At 47.2% G+C, this 14,006-nt stretch overlaps 2 gene segments (V, D, J or C); both read left to right on the top strand.

Moving 5' to 3' along the window:
• The first annotated feature begins 766 nt into the window (after positions 1–766).
• Positions 767–7,961, top strand: LOC121100628. The segment is given in 3 exon segments: positions 767–945; positions 1,027–1,347; positions 7,891–7,961. Coding segments are annotated over 3 exon segments (522 nt in total).
• Positions 7,962–10,304: 2,343 nt separating this feature from the next.
• LOC121100629 lies at positions 10,305–11,244 on the top strand. The segment is given in 3 exon segments: positions 10,305–10,388; positions 10,686–10,737; positions 10,841–11,244. Coding segments are annotated over 3 exon segments (525 nt in total).
• Positions 11,245–14,006: the final 2,762 nt, after the last annotated feature.

Raw genomic sequence — 14,006 nt, forward strand, 5'->3', positions numbered from 1 at the left:
ATAAATAAATAAAATCTTTTTTAAAAAGTGCAGAGGATTATAGGGGAAGGGAAGGAAAACTGAATGGGATGTCATCAGACAGGAAGACAAACCAGGAGAAACTCCTAACTATAGGAAACAAACTGAGGGTTAGGGAAGGAAGGTGGGTGGAGGCATGGGCTGACCGGGTGATGGGCATTAAGGAGGGCACTTGATGTGATGAGCACTGGGTGCTGTACGCAACTGATAAACTATTGAACACTACATCCGAAACTAATGATGTACTATGCGCTGGCTAGTTGAATTTAAATAAAAGTAAAAACAAGAGGAAAAGAAGAAACGCATACCCACTTAACCCCCAATCCTTCTGCCTTGCTATCCACATGATGAGCTTGTTTCCTTATGTAAATACTTGCATATAGTTCCTAACACCCCCTTTTGCAGACGGAAATGTGGACCATCATTTCCAGGACCCATACCATTAGGAGAGAATTACCCTAAGAACGCAAGCAATCACGGTCTGGACCCTGGACTACTGCCTCATCCTCCAGGTATGTGAACAGGTGAATCTGAAGGTTAAAATTGCAGCCCACAGTCAAACAGCCCAACAAGAGAACACAAGAGAACCTTTGTGAGGTTTCCAAATCTTCATCAACTCCAGCACAAACCCACTCAAGTAACTGGGACTGGAGAACAGTTCAGGCAGAACTCAGCCTAGATCACTAGAAACAGGCTCAGTGGGTCCTCACACCACCCACCATGGGGACACCAAGAACTAGTGACTGTCACCAGGGCTCAGGATCTTTTAATGCTTCCCCGTCTCTGCAGGGACCCACATGCAAATCACCTGGGGTGCTCCCAGAAGAAATCGGCATCACAGGCAGAAGCCAGCGTGCTGGGTCTCCATCCTGCAGACAGCCATGCAGATGCTGTGGTCCCTCCTCTGCCTTCTGGCAGCTCCCCTGGGTAAGGGTCTGGATGCTCTGGGATAGACGGGGGCCTTTCTGTGGGATGGGACCGAATCACCATGACTCTCTTTGTCCCTAGGTGTCCTGTCTCAACTTACACTTCAGGCGTCAGGCCCAGGGCTGGTGAAGCCCTCACAGACCCTCTCTCTCAACTGTGTTGTCTCTGGGAGCTCTGTCACCAGCAGTTACTATTGGAACTGGATCCGCCAGCGCCCTGGGAGAGCATTGGAGTGGATGGGGTACTGGACAGGTAGCACAAGCTACAACCCGACTTTCCAGGGCTGCATCTCCATCACTGCTCACACGTCCAAAAACCAGGTCTCCCTGCAGCTGAGTTCTGTGACCACCGAGGACACGGCCGTGTATTGCTGTGCCAGAGGCACAAAGAGGAGACATCAATGTGAGCCCAGACACAAACCTTCCTGCAGGGACACAGTAGGGGCAGGACAGCAGGGGCCCTCAGAATCCACCAGGGAGTGCTCAGGACACTAGGGGGCTCTCAGGACACCTGGTGGAGCTCAGGTCACCAGGGGGATCGCAGGTCACCTCTGGGAGCTCAGGTCACCAGGGGGTGCTCAAGAGTCAGGGGCTCTCAGGAGACAAGGGCACACTCAGATCAGCGTGTGGCACTCAAGACCCACAAATACACTTTCCACACCAGCAGCACGTGCAGGTGGAGAGTAAACGCTCGTCTCCTGTCACCGTGTGGGGCATCCTCTCCATAAAACAGTTTCCCCAGGGGCCTCTCTCGAATAATGATTTCGTCTTACTCTTACATCTGTGAATACAAAGGTTGGTTGTAACAGGAGAAAACTATACTTCCATGCACAAAAAGCAGAACGTCACTTACACGGCTTCACCTTTTCCCTAAATGACAATTATATACAGACATTCTGATGTCAGTCTGCCAAGTCTGTAAAAGTTTCAGCAGGACTCAACAACACAGCAGCACACAAACCAGTGTACGAACGACGAGCCAGTAAAATAAAGTTCATGCTGGACATCAGGCACAGAAGCATCATGAAGCCAAAGCCAGAGGAGAAGGGCCCTAGTGCTGGGGGTGTTGTGTGACACCATGCTTACAGTATCTAGTTAGCTGACATCATCCAGAAGCAGAGGGACCCCCACCAAGCTTGATAGAGTTGGGGAATCAGATGATACAACACACACATGGGAGAATACACAATGCTTATCGATCTCAGGGAATGTCACACAGCGTGTCAGAAATGCTTTAATAAAACCAGGAAAGGACATGACATCAGGGATTTTCTCGTGGCTCAGTGCTGGAAAAGTCCCAAGGGATCTAGAACATCAAAGGCACAGAATCTCGGCTTTCCTATCCGATGTCCCATGTGTGGTGCAGGAGAAGACAGAGCAAGGGGCTTCTGGTGTAGTAATGAATCATCAGAAGATAAAGTCTCATGCCTAATTCCATGCAACTAGAAAAATAAGTGAAAAGGAAGAGAACTGATCAAATAGGTGAAGACCACCCGAGTCCCTAGAAAATGAGAATGATAACATATAAGCTGACAATACTAATAAGGAAGCTGTTAGAGGTGGACCGAGGTCTTGCCGGGTGTCTGCAGTGGAAGCTGTCCACTCCCCAAGGTCACCCACTGGTTCTGAAGGTTCTGTGTTCACCGTGTGCACGCAGAGACCAGAAGTTTCTACTGGATCCATGAGAATCCTCACTTTGAGGTGCTAGAGGGGAGGGGCTTTTCATCTGCATGGAATCGCTCATTGATCCTCAGTTGTTGACTTCAGCTCAATGTGTGTGACCTCCACCATCCTCACAAAGCAACCTAACGACAATGTGATGGGACGAGGAGTTGGGCCTTAGGGAGGCACTTAGGTCAGAAGGGTGCAGCCTCATGATGGGAGTAGTGCCCTTACACACCATGACTGAGAAAGCTCCCTGCCCCCTGATTCCATGTGCGGTGACAGGCAATGGACATCCCAGGATGAGGGTGCTCTTCAGACATCACATCTGCCTGCACCTTGTCCTGAATATTCCAGACTCCAGCACTGTGAGAAATGAGTGTCTGTTGTTTAAAACCACCCAGTCTGTATACAGTGTTACAGCAGCTGGAACAGAATAAGACATTTCTCTTTTGATAATGATTTCATTTATTCATTTATTTGACAGAGAGAGACACAGACAGCAAGAGAGAGAACACAAGCAGGGGGAGTGGGAGAGGAAGAAGCAGGCTCCCAGTGGAGCAGGGAGTCTGATCTGGAGCTTCGTCCCAGGACAACGGGATCACGCCCTGATCTGAAGACAGACGCTTAATGACTGAGCCACCCAGACGCCCCAAAATCAACATTTCTAAAAACAAGTATTTAGATCCCCAAATCCCCTTCTTGCCTCAGCTCAGCAGATGGCTGCCAGGCTATTCTCATCCCAGTCAATGTTGAGATTTACTCTCTGGGGAGGTCTCTGAACTGCAGGATACCAGGCACATGTCCTAAGCCTTAGCCCTTAGCCCCTAACCCTAACCCCAAATCTAACCCTAACGTAACACAAACAGTAACTGTAAACATTACATGATGAGGGAATTGAGTAAATAAATGAATAAATACGAATTCCCATGTGTGAAATTGAGTTCCATGAATATCTACATAATAGGAAAACCCCCAAAGCTAAATAAAGTCCCTCATCGATGCAAAGGTACTCCCCCACATCTACTCCAGGTTAGTTGTTGCCGTGGAGACCATATAAATAATACATTCTCTGAACTCCACACCTTCAAGTCAGGCTAGGAAGCAACTTGATTGAAATACCAGAAACTGGAAATGATCCCAATCCTAAACAACTGCTTAAAAAAATAAAATTCTCCTGTGTTCATTGTCTGGAATGCTGCCAGGAATTAATAGTGATTTTTGCTACACACAGCAAAACGGATGTGATCTCAAGGATTGATGCTGAGCAAACTAAGCCTTAAAAATAAAAGCACATATATCATAATAAAACATCTATACATCCTAGAAAATTAAAGCTAGTCTACAGTAACAGAGAAAAATCAGTAGTTATGTGGGAACAGGGTGAAGAAGAGAAGACAGGAAGGAGGAATTCTAGGAGATACAGGAAGATGTAAGAGGAATCTATTTTCTCACGTGATAATGCGCATATTTCAAAGAGCTGGAACAAACAATCCTGAAATTTGTATGGAACCAGAAAAGACCCAAAATGACTAGGGAATGATGGAAAAGAAAGCCAAAGCTGGCAGCATCAATGTGCCTGACTGCGAAGCTATATTCCAAAGCTGTGATCACCAAGACAGCACGGTACTGGCACAAACACACACACACATCAGTGCATCAGAAAAGAGACTCCAGAAACGGACCCTCAAATCTATGATCAACTACTCTTGGACAAATCAAGAAAACAATATCCAATCGAAAAGTTAGTCTCTACATTAAGTGTTGCTGGAAAACTGGACAGCTACAGAGAGAAGAATGAAGTGGACCATTCCTTACACCCTACACAAAGACAAACTCAAAATGGATGAAAGACATCAATGTGAGCCAGAATCCATCAAAATCTTTGAGGAGAATATAGGCAGGAACCTCTTCGACTCAGTCCACAGTAACTTCTTTCAGGACACATCTCCAAGGCAAGGGAAACAAGCAAAAGTGAAAATTTGGGACTTCATCAAGATAAAAAGCTTCTGCACAGGGGCGCATGGGTGGTCCTCGTTTAAGCATCTGCCTTCGGCCTGGGAGGATCCCGCGTCCTGGGATCGAGCCTCACATTGGGCTCCCTGCTCTGCTGGAAGTCTGCTTCTTCCTCCCCACTCCCCGCTTGTGTTCTCTCTCACCGGCTGTCTCTCTGTCAAATAAATAAATAAAATCTTTTTAAAAAGCTTGAACAACAAAGGAAGCAGCAACAAAACTAAAGGGCAGCCCAGAGGATAGGAGAAGATATTTGCAGATGACTTTTCAGATAAATGGCTGATATCCAAGATCTCTAGGACTTATCAAACTCAACACCAAAAAAACCAAAAACCCAGTCAATAATGGTAGGAGAAATGAGCAGAACACTTCTCCAAAGAAGACAAACAAATGACTACGAACATGACAGTTCAAATCATTAGCCATCAGAGAAATTAAAATCAAAACCACCTCGAGATACCACATTACACTAGTTAGAATGGCAAAAATTGGCAAGGCAAGAAAAAAAATGGTGCAGAGGATGTGGAGAAAGGGAAACCCTCTTACACTGTGGGTGGGAATGCAAGTTGTTCCAGCCACATTGGAAAACAATATGGAGGTTCCTTAAAAAGGTAAAACTGGACCTACCCTATGACTCAGCAATTGCACTAGTAGGTATTTTCAACAAACAGATACACAGTAGGGAAAAGAAGGGTCATACGCACCCCAATGTTCCTAGCAGCAATGTCCACAATAGCCAAACTGTGGAAGGAGCTGAGATGCCCTTCAACAGAAGAATGGATAAAGAAGATGTGGTCCGCACACACAATGGAGTATTACGCAGCCATCAGAAAGGATCAACCATTGCATCAACATGAATGAAACCGGAGGGGTTATGCTAAGTGAGCTAAGTCAGCAGAGAAAGACAATTATCACTTGGTTTCCTTACAAGTGGAATATAAGGAATAGCATGGAGGACATTAGGAGAAAGAAGAGGGAAAAGAAATTAGAAGGGAGATGAACCATGAGAGACAATGGACTCCAAGAAACAAACTGAGGGTTTTACAAGGGAGGCGGGTGGGGGCATGGGCAGGCCTGGTGACGTTTATTAAGGAGGGCACATAATGGGAGGAGTTAAGATGGCAGAGGAATAGGGGCCCCCTTTTCAGCTGGTCCCTGAGTCGCGCTGGATATGCACCACGACCATAATGAAAACCCATGGAATCAGCCTGAGATGCAGGAAGATACATCTGAATCTCCAGAAATGAACATCTCCAGCACTGAGTATTGAGGTACGAAGAGGGGAGCCGTGAATCCACGCACAAAATTGGAAGATAAACTAAAGGGAGAGGGGGGCAACGCAGTCGGGAGCCAGGAAGCAGTAGCCACCTGCACTGGGAAGCAGGCCAGACTTGCAGACCCGCACCCACAAGTGCGCAGACTGAGACCGTGAGCCTGGGCACGCCCCTCTGACCAGACTGAAAATGGGCTCTCCAAGTACCCGCGAATCACTGAAGAGGGAGCTCAGGAGCGCACGGGAACTGGGGCAGCTGGCGGTTTTTACACACAAAGAACAGAGACATGCTGGCCCTGGAAGTGAGGGCTGGGACACCGGCCGCGCGCACAACACAGGACGCTGAGGTGTTCATGCAGCACCGACAGAAACAGAGTTAAAGAGGCCAGAAGAGCCCAGTGGAGAGCAGACTGAGATCTCTGTTCTGAGACAGAGGCTGGATTCGGCCACTGCTGCTCTGACGATCAGAAGAGCCACAGTAAACTGCCAGGGAAAGCCGCCAGAGAAGAAAAGCCTGGAAATACCAGCTCACAGTGTGCCCATCGCCATTCCCCCTCGCAGGGGACAGGGAGACTCTACCCAAACAGGGTTCCCTGAGTATCAGCGCGACAGGCCTCTCCCCCAGAAGGCAGTCTTAAAAATCAAGAAGCCCACATCCCTAAGGTCCCTATAAAACAAGTGCATGCTGCCTTGGTCCTGAGCCAAAATTTGGGCTCTGGGCAACCCCACAACCTCTCCTTATCAGAATGAGGAAAAGGAAAATCTCCACCCAGCAAAAAAAAAAAAGAGTCTCCGGCCTCTGCCACAGAACTGATGGATATGGATATAAAAAAATTATCAGACATGGAGTTTAGAGTAACAATGGTCAAGATGATGTGTAGACTTGAAAAAAATATTAACAAAAATATTAACAAGAATATAAAATGTCTTAGGACAGAAATATGGGCAAATCTGGCAGAAATTAAAAATGCTATGGTGGGGGGCGCCTGGGTAGCGAGTATTAAGCGGCTTGGCTCAGTGATCCACGGGATCGAGTCAAACCTGACCTGTTTTCCATTCCCCTGTGTTTGCAAAATCTAAAATTAAAAATTAAAAAAGGTGGAGGGCACGTATTGCATGGTGCACTAGGTGTTATACGCATCTAATGAATCATCGAACTTTACAGCAAAAACCAGGGATGTACTGTATGGGGACTAACATAATATAATAAAAAATATTTTAAAAAATAAAAATGCTATGAATCAAATGCAGTCAAACCTAGATGCTCTGACGGCCACGGTACATGAGGCAAAACGAATTAGTGAACTGGAGGATGGGATGGTAGAAATAAAGTTGAGACAGAAACTTGGCTCAAAAAATCCACTCAGGAATGTAGGTCGGAGACTCAATGAACTGCTCCAATGTCAGAATCATCGGCATCCCTGAGGGGGTGGAGAAAGAGAGAGGTCTAGAAGAGATATTTGAACAAATTGTAGCTGAAAACTTCCCATCTAGCAAAGGAAACAAGCATTCGAGGGAAGATCGGTAGGAGAAGAAAGGGATAAAGAAAGGGGGTAATCAGAAGGGGAATGAAGCATGAGACACTATGGACTCCCGGAAACAAACTGAGGGCTTCAGGGGAGGGGGTAGGGGAATGGGATAGGCTGGTGATGGGCAGTAAGGAGGGCACGCATTGCATGGTGCACTGGGTGTTATATCAACTAATGAATCATGGAACTTTACATCAAAGAGCAGGGATGTACTGTATGGTGACTAACATAATATAATGGAAAAGAAGATTATAAAAAAAAGATCTGTGTCTTGATGCCCCCGCAGTGTTGATCCCCTCTGCGAACCTTGATGTGCTGGGCCTACATGGGGAGGGGCATTATATATTCTAATGGTAAACCCCTGTGACTCAGTTGGACTGGGTGTGAGACGGGCTTCATGAGCTGTCCAGAGATTACCTCATTCCTAGCACAGGACACCCCATGAGAAAGCTCTTCTTCCCTGTTGCAGGTGCAGAGTGGGACTGGCAGCACCATGGCTTCCAGGATCTGCTGGAACATGAGGTCCAAGATCACATCTGAGGGTCTGTGCCTTCACCGTGGGGACCAGGACAACCATCAGTCGTGCCAGCTGGAATCTGTGGGTGTTCAGAGACTCAGGAATCTGACCTCCTTCCTTTGGCTCATCCCATCACCTCAGGGCAAACTGTAAACGAGGAGCTTGACATTGGTAATTCCGTAAAGTACTTGCTCATACTAGGGAACAAAGGATGCCCAGAGAAGGAACAATGAAGACAGAAATGATGAAATAAACAAGAAAAGCAGTATATCACTATGAATTCTATCAGGAGTTCTCAGTGGAATCGAAGAAAGCAAACAACGTGAACCCGCTAATTTGTAACCTTACAAGAATCTTTCCCCTACTACCATGTGTGTTGAAATCTCCTGTGTGTGAGACAGAAGTTAGGAGGAGAGGAAAAGAGAGAGAACATGCGACAGAGAAAATGACTTTTCCATTACAGATTCATAAATCATAAAGTCTTTATAATACATGCAGGAACCTGTCCATGAGGACCTCAAAGGACAGAGAAATCAAGGTAAAGAAGCTCCATACTCCAGAGCTGTGTGAACGCTCACGCCAGCTTCCCTTCATCCTCCTCTTTCCCATGAGGATTTGGGGTCTGGATGGAGATGGGGGCACATCCTGGGGCTTGGACCCCTTTAGATGCCTGTGTAGTAGGGTCTGCATGACTCACGTTCTGTGGGAAGGGAACACCTCCCTTTCTGACTCAGTTAAATGTGTTCCTCCCTAGAACCAACTGTCTCAGGGTGAGTACAGGACCATATGACTTGGATTTTAGGTGTTATTTTTTATTTAAATTCATTTAGCCAACATATAGTACATCATTAGACTCAGCTGTACTGTTCAACAATTTATCAGTTGCATATAAACATTTCTGTTCCATGGATGTAACTAGAGCGTATCGTTCTGAGTGAAATAAGTCAATCAGAGAAAGACAAATATCATATGGCTTCACTCATATGTGGAACATAAGAAAAAGTGCAGAGGGGGGCGCCTGGGTGGCACAGCGGTTAAGCGTCCGCCTTCGGCTCAGGGCGTGATCCCGGTGTTACGGGATCGAGCCCCACATCAGGCTCCTCTGCTGGGAGCCTGCTTCTTCCTCTCCCACTCCCCCTGCTTGTGTTCCCTCTCTCGCTGGCGGTCTCTATCTCTGTCAAATAAATAAATAAAATCTTTTAAAAAAAGTGCAGAGGATTATAGGGGAAGGGAAGGAAAACTGAATGGGATGTCATCAGACAGGAAGACAAACCAAGAGAAACTCCTAACTATAGGAAACAAACTGAGGGTTAGGGAAGGGAGGTGGGTGGAGGCATGGGCTGACCGGGTGATGGGCATTAAGGAGGGCACCTGATGTGATGAGCTCTGGGTGCTGTACACAACTGATAAACTATTGAACACTACATCGGAAACTAATGATGTACTATGCGCTGGCTAGTTGAATTTAAATAAAATTTAAAAGAAGAGGAAAAGAAGAAACGCATACCCACTTAACCCCCAATCTCTCTGCCTTGCTATCCACATGGATGAGCTTGTTTCCTTATGTAAATACTTGCATATACTTCATAACACCCCCTTTTCTAGATGGAGACGTAGGCCATCATCCAGGACCCCATATCTGATTAGAAGGAGAGAATGACCCTAAGAACGCAAGCAATCACGGTCTGGACCCTGGACTACTGCCTCATCCTCCAGGTATGTGAACAGGTGAATCTGAAGGTTAAAATTGCAGCCCACAGTTGAACAGCCAGACAAGAGAACACAAGAGAACCTTTGTGAGGTTTCCAAATCTTCATCAACTCCAGCACAAACCCACTCAAGTAACTGGGGCTGGAGAACAGTTCAGGCAGAACTCAGCCTAGATCTCTAGGAACAGGCTCAGTGGGTCCTCACACCACCCACCATGGGGACACCAAGAACTAGTGACTGTCACCAGGGCTCAGGATCTTTTAATGCTTCCCCGTCTCTGCGGGGACCCACATGCAAATCACCTGGGTGCTCCCAGAAGAAATCGGCATCACAGGCAGAGGCCAGCGTGCTGGGTCTCCATCCTGCAGACAGCCATGCAGATGCTGTGGTCCCTCCTCTGCCTTCTGGCAGCTCCCCTGGGTAAGGGTCTAGACGCTCTGGGATAGACGGGGGCCTTTCTGTGGGATGGGACCGACTCACCATGACTCTCTTTGTCCCTAGGTGTCCTGTCTCAACTTACACTTCAGGAGTCAGGCCCAGGACTGGTGAAGCCCTCACAGACCCTCTCTCTCAACTGTGTTGTCTCTGGGGGCTCTGTCACCAGCAGTTACTATTAGAACTGGATCCGCCAGCGCCCTGGGAGAGCACTGGAGTGGATGGGGTACTGGACAGGTAGCACAAGCTACAACCCGACTTTCCAGGGCCGCATCTCCATCACTGCTGACTCGTCCCAAAACCAGGTCTCCCTGCAGCTGAGCTCTGTGACCACCGAGGACAGGGCCGTGTAGTACTGTGCAAGAGGCACACAGAGGAGACATCAGTGTGAGCCCAGACACAAACCTTCCTGCAGGGACACAGTAGGGGCAGGACAGCAGGGGCCCTCAGAATCCACCAGGGAGTGCTCAGGACACTAGAGGGCTCTCAGGACACCTGGTGGAGCTCAGGTCACCAGGGGGATCGCAGGTCACCTCTGGGAGCTCAGGTCACCAGGGGGTGCTCAAGAGTCAGGGGCTCTCAGGAGACAAGGGCACACTCAGATCAGCGTGTGTTTGGTGCTCGGCTGGGTTTTCCTTGTTGCTCTTTTAAAAGGTAACTCATGCGGAACAAGAGACATGGAGTGTGTGAGTGGATCTGAGGGAGACAAACAGTGGGTGTGTGACAGTTACCTGACCAGGTTGTCTTGTGTCTGCAGGTGTCCAGTGTGAGGTACAGCTGGTGGAGTCTGGGGGAGACCTGGTGAAGCCTGGGGGGTCCCTGAGACTCTCCTGTGCAGCCTCTGGATTCACCTTCAGTAACTATTGGATGTACTGGGTCCGCCAGGCTCCAGGGAAGGGGCTGCAGTGGGTCGCAGGTATTAGCGGTAGTGGTGGTAGCACATACTACGCAGACTCCGTAAAGGGCCGATTCACCATCTCCAGGGACAACGGCAAGAACACGCTGTATCTGCAGATGAACAGCCTCAGAGCTGACGACACGGCCGTGTATTACTGTGCAAAGGACACAGTGAGGGGACATCAGTGTGAGTCCAGACACAAACCTCACTGTAGAAGGGGATCTGGACCAGCAGAGGGTGCTCACTAGTCACCAATTCTGTGCTTAAGCCCCAGGAGCAGCTGTAGATGGAGGTTGTGGGCAGGTTTCCTGTCAGGGTCTGGGGCTTCCTCTCCATAGAGCAGTTTCCCCCAGGGGCCCTCTCCTCAGACATGATTCTGTGCTTACCTAAACACTCTATGGCTTAGAAAATAATTTAATGTGAAAACGGCTATAGTAAAAACCACAAAAAACAAAGTCACTCACAATGTCTATTCCTGTCCCTAAATACCAATGAATTACAAATATCCTGATGCTCAGCAACTGAACCTTTACAGGAATCCCAGCTGCACTCACTAGGCATCACAGGACCACCCAGCTCAACGTGCAAACTTGCTAGAAGGAGCATTAAATGTTTGCAGGACATGAGGCTGCAGAGGCATCAACAATCCAAAACAAGTGCAGAAAGAGTCTTGGTGGGGGTCACTGTCTTAAACCAAATCACAGCATTAGTGTTAGTGACAACGTGGGAAAGCAGTGGACAACTTCCTGGTGTTGTGTGGATGTTGATTCTGAAAAGATCTCTCTCTCTCTCTCTCTCTCTCTCTCTCTCTCACACACACACAAGGCAGACCCGGCGGGTCTCCCCCCCACACACACCCACACACTCTCTCACACACACACACACACACACACACACACACTCCCAGTCACTACACAGGGGGCTAAAACCTTTATCACATTCCCTTAATTTTCTAGGAAATGTGGTCCTAAGAGAGAAATATACAGCACAGAGAAGACCTCAAGAAGCAAGAAAAATCTCAGATAAACCACCTAACCAGAGAAAGTACAACAAGTGAACACTAAATATAGCACAAGGAAGGAAATAGTAAAGATTAGAGCAGAAATTAAAAAAATAAATAGTATAAAAACTAAAAAAAAGAAACAACAGAAAAGATAAAAAACCAAGAATAAACATTGTTGAAATGTCTATCCTGAACAGAGGAACTTACACTTTCAATTTCATCCCTATTAAAATACCATTGACATTGTTTTTTAATAATGACTTTTTATTATATTATGTTAGTCACCATACAGTACATCCCCAGTTTCTGATGTAAGGCTCAATGATTCATTAGTTGTGTATAACACCCAGTGCACCATGCAATACGTGCCCTCCTTACTACCCATCACAGGTCCATCCCATTCCCCCACCCCCCTCCCCTCTGTAGCCCTCACTTTGTTTCTCAGAGACCATAGTCTCTCATGTTTCATTCCCCCTTCTGATTACCCCCCTTTCTTTATCCCTTTCTTCCCCTACTGATCATCCTAGTTCTTATGTTCCACAGATGAGAGAAATCATATGATAGTTGTCTTCCTCTGCTTGACTTATTTCACTTAGCATTACCTCCTCCAGTGCTGTCCATGTTGTAGCAAATGTTGAGAACTCGTTCTTTCTGATAGCTGAGTAATATTCCATTGTATATATGGACCACATAATATCTCCTGTAGGGCTGGTTTCGTGGTTACGAAATTGGTTAATGACTGGCGATTCTGAATGTCTTCATTTCTCCATCAATTTGAATGACAGGGGCCTTACGGGATAAAGACCCGGGCCGCATTCTTCTTTTTCTGAAAGAGCTTTTTAAATATGCTCCCCAACCCTTTCTCTCATTTCAGGTCTGTGTAGACAGGTCTGACGTAATTCTGATGCCTTTGCCTTGGCACGTGAGAAATTTCTTTGCCCTGGCCGCTTTCAACACTGTATCCTTGGATCTAATATTTAGCACCATTGCCCATGACTGACGTGGCGTAGGTTTGTCGTGGTTGAGCCTTGGAGGGGGTCCCTCTCTGCCTCTTGACACGAATGTTTGTCCTGAGTTTAGGGAAGCTTTTCAAGCAATTTGTTCAAATATCTCTTCTAGACCTCTGTTTTCTCCAATTCAGGAGCCTAATTCAACATTGATCGCTTCATTGAGTCAGTAATCTCCCCTGTAACCTCATTCGTGGCTGGATTTTTAAGAACCTCTTCTATTTTCATTTTTTCCTCTATTAACCCATCCTCCAATTCACTAACCGTTTCCCTTACTCCTGGTAGATCCCTGGCCGTCAGAGCCTCTAGTTTTGCCTGTATTTCGGCTCCTAGAATTTTTAATTTCTGTCAGATTTGCTCTCATTTCTGTCCTTAGATTCTATACCTCAGTAACCCTTTTCGTAATACTTTTTCCAATTCTACCATCATCATTTTGATCATCATTGACTTGAATTCCTATTTCTGCATACTTTGTTACATCCATATCCATCATTTCTGGTGGCAGAGCCACAGACTCACTGTCTTTCTTTGCTGTGGGACTTCTCCTTCTTGTCATTCTGATGAGGAGAGGTTGGAGGGTGTCCAGGGCCCACATTATTGACTGGGTCCGGCTGTGCCCCTTGTTTTATACGGATCTTAGGGATGGGCTTCTTCTTTTAAAGATTTTATTTATTTATTTATGTGGCAACCAACCAGCGAGAGAGGGGAACAGGAAGCAGGGAGTGGAGAGGAAGGAGCAGGCTCCAAGAGTAGGCAGCCCGATGTGGGACTCCTTTCCGAACGCCGGATCACGCCGAAGTAAGACAGGCGCCTCCATGACTCGCCACCCAGGCGCCCGGTTGTGGCCTTCTTGACTTTTCAGCCTGCCTCTGTGTTCTGGGGAGGGGCCTGCCGTGCCGATACTCAGGCAACCCTGTTTGGGTAGAGTCTCCGTGTCCCCTGCGAGGGGGTGATGGGCACTCTCTGAGCCGGTATTTCAGGCTTTTGTCTCTCTGGCGGCTTTCCCTGTGCGGGT

The sequence above is a fragment of the Ursus maritimus genome, unplaced genomic scaffold (assembly GCF_017311325.1).
Source record: "Ursus maritimus isolate PB19 unplaced genomic scaffold, ASM1731132v1 scaffold_44, whole genome shotgun sequence".
Taxonomy (NCBI): Eukaryota; Metazoa; Chordata; class Mammalia; order Carnivora; family Ursidae; genus Ursus; species Ursus maritimus.